The 8,861-nt window shown below is 32.3% G+C and overlaps 1 protein-coding gene across 1 annotated transcript; it reads left to right on the top strand.

Annotated features, from left to right (window-relative positions):
• Nucleotides 1-347: 347 nt before the first annotated feature.
• On the top strand, nt 348-929 carry LOC147809621 (uncharacterized). Its single transcript, XM_087162891.1, has one exon. The coding sequence runs from the start codon at nt 348-350 to the stop codon at nt 927-929; it is 582 nt and encodes a 193-aa protein (XP_087019017.1).
• Nucleotides 930-8,861: the final 7,932 nt, after the last annotated feature.

The raw sequence follows: 8,861 nt of genomic DNA, 5'->3' as shown, positions 1-8,861 counted from the left end.
TCTCCGCAGAAATATATAACGAGGCATTAATAATGATTGAGGATATTTGTATTCTTATTTCGAACATGCCGCTCATAAATTTTGGCATGCCAGCGCCAATCCGCCAAGCAGCAGATATCATCAACAGCGACGTTCAACGTGAACACCAGTTCGATATGACTTCTCTGGCTACTTTTGTTGCTAACAATGAACGATTGCTTATTGCTGAGCAACGAAATATATATGATCAAATTAACGTGTCAATTGCAGCACAACAAGGTGGATTCTTTTTCTGGATGCACCAGGTGGCACTGGTGAAACATTCCTCATCTCACTAATACTTGCGCGCATTCGATCTCAAAATCATAATGCATTGGCAATTACTTACATCAAGCATTGCAGCAACCTTACTTGGTGGAGGGACAGAGCATTCAGCACTTAAATTACCTTTGAATATTCATACCAATCCCGAAGCAATGTGTAACATGAAGAAGCATTCAGGCATGGCTGAAGTTTTGAGAAAATGTAAAATTATTATCTGGGATGAATGTACAATGGCCCACAAGCATTCGCTTGAAGCTCTCGACAGGTCCCTAAGAGATATCAAAGATAATACTCGGCTTTTTGGTGGTGCTCTACTGCTGCTGTCAGGTGATTTCAGACAAACATTACCCGTCATTCCACGTGCGACAAATGCGGACGAAATAAACGCATGTTTGAAAGAATCTTATCTGTGGCGAAGTGTCAGTAAATTATGCCTTACTCTTATTATGCGTGTTCAATCCATTCCATTAGCGTCAAGGTTCTCTGAACAACTGTTAGACATTGGCAATGGTAAAATTCAATTATATGAATATACACAATATATTCGACTCCCACAGAATTTTTGCAACATGGTGCCTACCAAAGAGGAGTTAATAAAAAGTATCTTTCCAGATTTGCACACATAATTATACAAATCATGTATGGCTACGCGAGCGAGCTATTTTAGCCGCAAAAAATTTAGATGTTGACGCAATCAATTTTAAAGAACAACAATCATTGTCTGGTAGTGAAGTTACATTCAAATCGATTGACACTGTTGTTGATCCTGATGAAGTTGTAAACTATCCTGCCGAGTTTTTAAATTCACTGGATTTACCTGGAATGCCACCCCATAATTTGCGATTGAAGATTGGTTCACCTATAATTTTGCTTAGAAATTTGAATGCTCCAAAATTGTGTAATGGCGCGCAACTGGTCATAAAAAAATCATAGGTAACATTTTGGAAAAAATCGTGGGCCACTATTTTAAGTAGAAAATTTTAAGGTGAAGTTGTACTTCTACCGCGGATCCCAATGATTCCTTCAGATTCGCCTATACCATTCAAACGTTTGCAATTTCCAATCCGCTTAGCATTTGCTATGACTATTAATAAGTCACAAGGTCAAACAATGACAATTTGTGGCTTAGATTTAGAAAACCCGTGCTTTTCTCACGGTCAATTATATGTTGCGTGTTCCAGAGATGGAAAACCCTCGAATTTGTTTGTGTATGCTCCTGAAGGATTAACCAAAAATATTGTACATCTAATGGCATTACGATAACTTAAGTTTTTTTAATTGAAAATATATATCTGTTATAAAATAGTTTAAGTTTTCACTTTTTTACCTTTAATTAAAATAAGTTTAAGTTTTGATTTAAAACAACCTCTACAATTAACTTCGCTGATAGTATACACATACTCATACGCTATCGATTGGTCGAATTGTGATAAGATATATGTAATGACGTTAGATAATATGATAACTTTTTAATAAAAATTTGCATCAAAACGAACCATGATTGTTACAGCTTATTCAAAAAAATTTGAAATTTTCCAATTAAAGACGTGTGTACAGGACATCGTCTGTCGGGTCCACTAGTATATATATATATATATATATATATATATATATATATATATATATATATATATATATATATATATATATATATATATATATATATATATACAGCTCACACCACAAGCACTCAAATTCCGGTGAACTTAACACAGCTTTCTCGAGCTTTTCGCATATACGGCAACTAGTGGTATCCGGTTGCAAGATTTCATCCCTCATAAAATTCTGTTGGGGGAGTATTGTGGCGTAACTACCACTGCTAATATTAAATATCAATTCACTAGTATATAAGGCATGCTAACTCGATTCAATCTTGTTGAAACGTTTCATTTTTTAATGCTGACTTTGTCGGTATGACTCCTCCCGCAAGTTAATTCCAGTTTATGGTGCAAAAATGTACTTAAGGTTCCACCCTTTTCAGATCTACCGTTCAAACCAGGACAATAATAATATCTAATTAATGAATTAGAACCATTGTTATTGAGAATTCAGCATATTTGCAAGTTATAATGGATCTTGAATATTTATGCAGATATGGGGTTGATCAACTTACTAGATACAGCTGGTTCATCATTTTCTCAGAGATAAGCATTTCTATTGCGACCTGCTGAAGCACTCCGTATAAATTATTTCAACTAATTTAAAACGTGACTTAATTTCTGAAATATATGTTGCGCAACATCTACAAAAAATTAATATAAAAGAAAGGCATTTTTTTATTAATATTTTGCTTACGACGATTAGCATGATGACCCATTCTGGTTCACTTATTGTTCCAGCTGTGAGCAAAGGGTTAAATAACAACAAAATTTTTAAGCGTGTAATAAAATAGCATTTTCATTTTATTGTCTCAAATTTAAATTAGAAAGAAAAAAAAACAATATATTTTTTTTTATAATTTATAGGTGTAACAATCATTTTATTCAAACTATTTTTTGTAAACTTTTAAAACATATATATATTCTTAATCTATTGTGTCATATAATCTAAGTATAATGCAATTTAAAACAAAAACGAAAATCTTATACACTCAACAAAATATAATAAGTAAAACTTTCCAAGCGTAAATGATGCATTGGAACTTTCTCAGATATGGAATATCATTGCTATTTTTGCCGTGCCATTTATCGAGATAAAATCCTCAGTTTCAAATGGGTTGCGACAAAGTTAAAACACACGAAAAGCGCTTTCTTATTTTATTTCATTTTCAATCTTACTTTCTCACCGTTTGATTTTTCTTTTCTTCCAAACTTCGTGAGAAAAATCATTATGAAAGGGTGCGTAACTTATTGCACACAATGATGACGACATGCATTTTCATTATGGTGGAATGTTTCTTATGGGTTTAAAATTGTTTTACAAGCAAAAAAAACCTTAACGTTTTTCTTTCTGGCGCACCTAAATTACGTTTTTACTAGTCTTCATTTCTTATTTTGGTTGCTTAATGCTCCATAGAACATTTGTTTCATAACTCTCAGCTTTCATGTTCAAATTATTCTTCGATGTAGCAGATTAAAAATAATCGCAAAATAAAGAAACTTATCATTCTCTGCATGCTTCATATCAATTGAAAAAGATGATTTGTAAAATAATTTTTCAGGAAAGGGAAATATATTTCCTAAGATTATTGTTTTTTTTTTATATACAATTTAGAGTTTTTGTTTCTACCTTCCTTTTGCAATCTCCGAAAAATGTTTTTACCTAATGACATATGTTTTTTTTTATATATATTTAGAGTGAAAACAATTTCTATCTAAAACGAATTGCTGCATCATTTAATTTTACTAGTACCACCTAACCACTTAATATGCATTTTTGTGAAAATTTAGTAACATTAGCAGCACAAATGACACTTGACACTTTAAAACTAAAACTTTTCCTTAAAATTACGGTGGAAAAAATAAGTTAAGTATAAATAAGGAAAATGTTTGCATTATTTTTATAATAAGCATAAAATAATGAAGACATCTAAGTTCAATACTAGCAAATTTAAAATTAGTGAAACTGAAAAATTATATTTCTAATGAGCTTGTATCTTTTGTTTTAGTAATTTTGAACAATAGTACTGGTAAATAATTGTTCAAATTTGTTTAAATTGATAAATAATTGACACAAAATAAATAACAATAATTGTTGATATTATATTTAAGCCAAATTAATATATATATATATATATATATATGTCAGGTATATATGCCGAGTTACTTCAAACTACACCATAATGCGATGATGTTGGTTATCATCAACTAATTCAATTAACCATATGATCAATAACAATAACAATAATATTTATTCCTCAATAATAACATGAGTCACATAGACTCTAACCACTTAGGTTCGAACCACACAGGTTTCAGGTTTTTCCTATAAACAACCAGTTTCATTTAGAAACTACACATCAACTAACTCTCTTCATTTATATCGAGAAAGTTCCAATACATTCCTGTTCCTGAGAGCGACATCTGGCGGGATAACATAGAGGCTGTAGTCTCGCATGTTACACTCGGGCATCCTACGGGTTTCGTCCTCGAAACAGAATGACTAAAAAAAAATCTGAAAAGAGAAAAAAGAAAACAAAGCAGTATACAAAACAAACATAACAAATTTCAGCAATTTTTTGAAGGAAAAAAATCAAAGCTGCATCGTTCCATCAGTAAATATGCATTAATTTGTCCATGGTTTCATATAGTCTACAGCAGTGGTTGTTAAGTTAGGACCTTCATGTTGCCCAACTTTTTCTACTTCGTATCGGTCATTGGATTTCACTTTAACAATCTTGTAAGGACCATGAAACTTGGGACGCAACTTTAAACCAGTTCCAAATTGTGTTCTTTGAATCGCCACTAAGTCATCTTTTCTGTACTTGCGGGGTTGTTTACATTTTCTGTTGTGGGTTGATTTATTCTGCTGTTGAATTTCCATAATTCGTTGCTGTGCATCACTTCTAAGATCTTCTCGTTGTTTCATAAAGTAGTTTTCATATTCGTCTGTTAGAATTTCTTTAATCCGTAAATCTTCTTTATTTTTCATGGGTATTCCTAACATAAGTTGAAATGGCGTTTTGTTTGTACTGGTGGAAACTGTACTATTAATAAATCGCTGAACATCGCTTACGTGCTTATACCAGTCCATTGGATTATCGATGGTTAACTTTGTGAGAATAGGGATAAGAGTTTCGTGCAATCTCTCTACTTGACCATTTCCACGAGGTACTCCGGCAGTAATAAGAATATGTTGAATATCTTCTTCTTGACAATAGTCCTCAAATTCTTTAGACACATATGCACCGCCACGGTCTGATATAATTCTGGAGGGATTACCAAAAGTTGTCTGTTGTAACCTCAATTTCTCTAAAGCTGCTTGAGCACTTACATTTTTTACGGGGTAAAGCCATACAAATTTCGAAAAACCATCAATCACAGAAAAAATGTGCTGATATTTCTTTTTTGTTGAAGGCAATGGACCTATAAAGTCAACGTGGTATGTACTTAAAGGTACATCTTCTTTAGGAATCGGGTGTAAAAAACCTTCCTTCTTGCCTCGCTTTCGGTTGCATAGAATGCAGTCAACACAGTTTGTTAGGACAGATTGTATTTTCGCTTTTAGACCAGGAATATAATAATTTTGTTTAATAGCTTCTTCAGTTTTAGAGAGTGCGTAATGTCCCTTACTATGAACTTCTTTAATGATATCATTTTGCATTGCGTCTGGTATTACTAGAAGATCCCTGCCATTATCGTATCGATAAAGAATGTCATTTTTAATAAAGTGTATATTATCTTTTCCATTGGCAATTAATGTTTTAATAGTGTTTATTTGCTCATCCTCTTTTTGGGCAGCTGCTATTTTCATGGTTACCTCATCATGTTGAATTATAAGGGCAAAATTTCTGCTTAAGGCATCAACATGCTTCATTTGTGTAGCAGGCCGATGTATCATATCAAAGTGAAACTCCTCAAGATACAACGCCCACCTCGCAATTTTAGGGATAATTTCTTTTTTACTCATTGTGCTTCGCAAAGCAGCGCAATCGGTTATAATTTTAAACTTTACACCTAACAAATAGTTTCGAAATTTTTTAAGCGCTTCAACTATGGCAAGGGTTTCTAACTCATAGCTACTATATTTCTCTTGTTGTTGGGACGTTTTTTTACTAAAATAATGGATTGGATAAAATTTACCATTGTCTGCTTTTTGAAGGAGAACTCCTCCAAAACCAAAACTACTAGCATCTGTGTGGAGCTCTAATTCAGAATTTTGTCTATATAAATGAAGGACTGGGTCATTCGTTAAGGCTATCTTGAGCTTTTGAAAAGCTTCTTTTTGTTCATTATCGAATTTAAAATCAGCATTATTTCTGAGCAAATCACTGAGAGGTTTAGCTATTTTACTATAATTTGGGATAAATTTACGGAAATATCCTGTTAATCCAAGGAAACTCATTAATTGTTTATGTGTTTTAGGTTCCGGGAAATTTTTAACTGCTAAAGTTTTAGAGGGTGAAGGGCGAATCGTGCCATTTTCAATTATGTAACCGAGACATTCTATGGAACGTTTTAAAAATTGACATTTCTTAAAATTTAATTCCAATCCGTTATCAGCAGCTGTTTTTAAAACACGTTTTAATTTTTCAAAACCTTCCTCATCATTTTTTGCTGGAATGAAAATGTCATCTAAATAAATAACTAAAGTTTTATCTCTTATAAGATCTCGAAACACATGCAAAATATATCTTTGAAAAACACTAGGGCTATTTGCTAAACCAAAGGGTACTTTTAAAAATTCGTATTGTCCGTTATGTGTAATAAATGAAGTGTATTTACGACTATTTTCATCAACTTCGCAATGATGAAAGGCTGCTTTTAAATCAATAGAAGAAATTACTTGCGCATCGCCTAATTGGTCTAATATGTCCTCCATAAGGGGTAAGGGAAATCGATCTCGAACAATTTTTTTATTTAACTTCCTATAATCGATGCAAACTCGTGTGGAATTATCTTTCTTTTTACAAAGGACTATATGCGCACAAAATTCTGAACAACTTTCACGAATAACGCCATCTTTTAACCAGGTGTCTATTTGTTTTTCAACTATTTCCCGCTCTTTATATGACAAACGACGAGCATGTTGGGAAATGGGAATTTCATCCTTTAAAATAATATTCATTTTAATATCCGAGGATTTAATCTGAGACGGTTTATAATTGTTAATCAAAATAAATAAATTCTCTCTGATATATTTATTACGTATGTGAGATAAATCTATTTCATTGAGGTTAATAGCATTAAATATCTGAGTTAAGAAAGAAAAAGTTTCATTAATGGGCGAAGCCTCATTAATATTCGAATTTTCCGAAGTCAAAACAGAATCAGAAAAGTGAGCCTTTCTTTGATCATAAATTAACATAGAATCGCATCTGGGCATTACACTAGCCTTGAAGGGAGACGCTCTGACTGAGTTTTTAAAAGTTTCGGTTTCACTTCCGAAGGGTGAATTTTTCACGCGAGAAATGATTGTATTAACGTTAACTGTTTTTGGGGTAGAGGTATTTTTAACAAATAATTTACTATTAGCAAAATTGATATCCAAACAATTAAGCACATCCATTCCGATTATAAAATCGAATTGCATTTTATCAATAACATAAATATTAGCATTAATCGTAAAATTATCTATACCTATGTTTGTATTAAACCAACCTAATGGGGAAATAGGCTCTTTACTTATTCCCGATAAAATAATATTAGACAATTGGAGGGGAATAGGAGGAAATTTTTGATATTATACATCACTACACATGGTTATTTCACTGCCTGTATCAATAATTGCATTAATTTCACTGTTAAATATTACAATTTTTTTATCAATACGAGTTGGTAGAATTATATGTACGTTTCTTTCGGTACATTCATGACTGGAATGACCTGATTTATTACAGTTTCTACACTTTTTGATTACTTGATCACATTTTGCACTTATATGCCCATAATTGTGGCAGTTATAGCATTTGATATGAGACATATCTTTATTTTGATTCGGATTATTCAAACCAGGAGAAAAGGAAGAGTTGGTTGTGTTTCGTTTTTGTTGAATTGGAAAGGTTTTGGTTTTAAAGATTGAATTCTTATTAGAGGTGTCTACTTTTTTTGTTATTATTCGCGCGTTTTCGTATGTTTCAAGCTTATCAATCAATACACTTAATTCAGTTATTTGGTGTAAATCATCCAATAAATGCTCGCGGATATCTGACGGTAATTTTCTTCTGACTTGGTCAACGACCATATATTCTTTTAGCTTGTCAAAGTCTGTTATTTTCAAACCGCTAATCCACTCGTCAAAATATTGGTTTAATTGATATGCGAAATCTCGCCAAGAAACATTTACTTCTTTTTTATGGAAAGAAAATTTCTGACGGAATTGTTCCGGGGAAAGTTTAAAGCGTTTCAGAAGCAAAGTTTTAACAAAATTATAGTCTGCAGTTAATTGTTCAGGCTCTTGAGCAATTATTTGAACAATGCTCAGTGGGAGAAGTCCCATTAAATACGTGACGAATTCAGTTTTATTTATATTTATTCTGTTTGCTTGACGCTCAAACAATTGTAAATAGGTACTGATATCGGTTTCATTGGCATCAAAACTTTTAATTAGTTTATATAAGTCACTTGTTTTTAATGTTTCTGTTGCTGGAATCGGTGTTCCGTTTTGCCGATTTAAATTTTCCGCTTTAAGCTTTTCAAGCTGAATTTCCTGTGCTAATTTTTCTTTTTCGACCGTCGCTTTTTCCAAGCGTTCCAAAACAATATTTTCTAACACATTTTTCGTAAATATTTCATCATATTTAGCATCGGAATTAATTAGCTGTGTTATATTGATAATTTTAGGATTAGGGGGAAGTGATATCTCTAATTCTTCTGCTAGTTTTAACAGATCTTCCTTTCTAGATCTGGACAAGAAGCTCATTATTTTATTTTACTCTATAATTCACACAGAATAATAGT

The sequence above is a fragment of the Parasteatoda tepidariorum genome, chromosome 5, assembly GCF_982258835.1.
Source record: "Parasteatoda tepidariorum strain Cologne lab strain chromosome 5, Ptep-v5.0, whole genome shotgun sequence".
Taxonomy (NCBI): Eukaryota; Metazoa; Arthropoda; class Arachnida; order Araneae; family Theridiidae; genus Parasteatoda; species Parasteatoda tepidariorum.
This window is presented reverse-complemented; position numbering and strand designations above follow the sequence as displayed.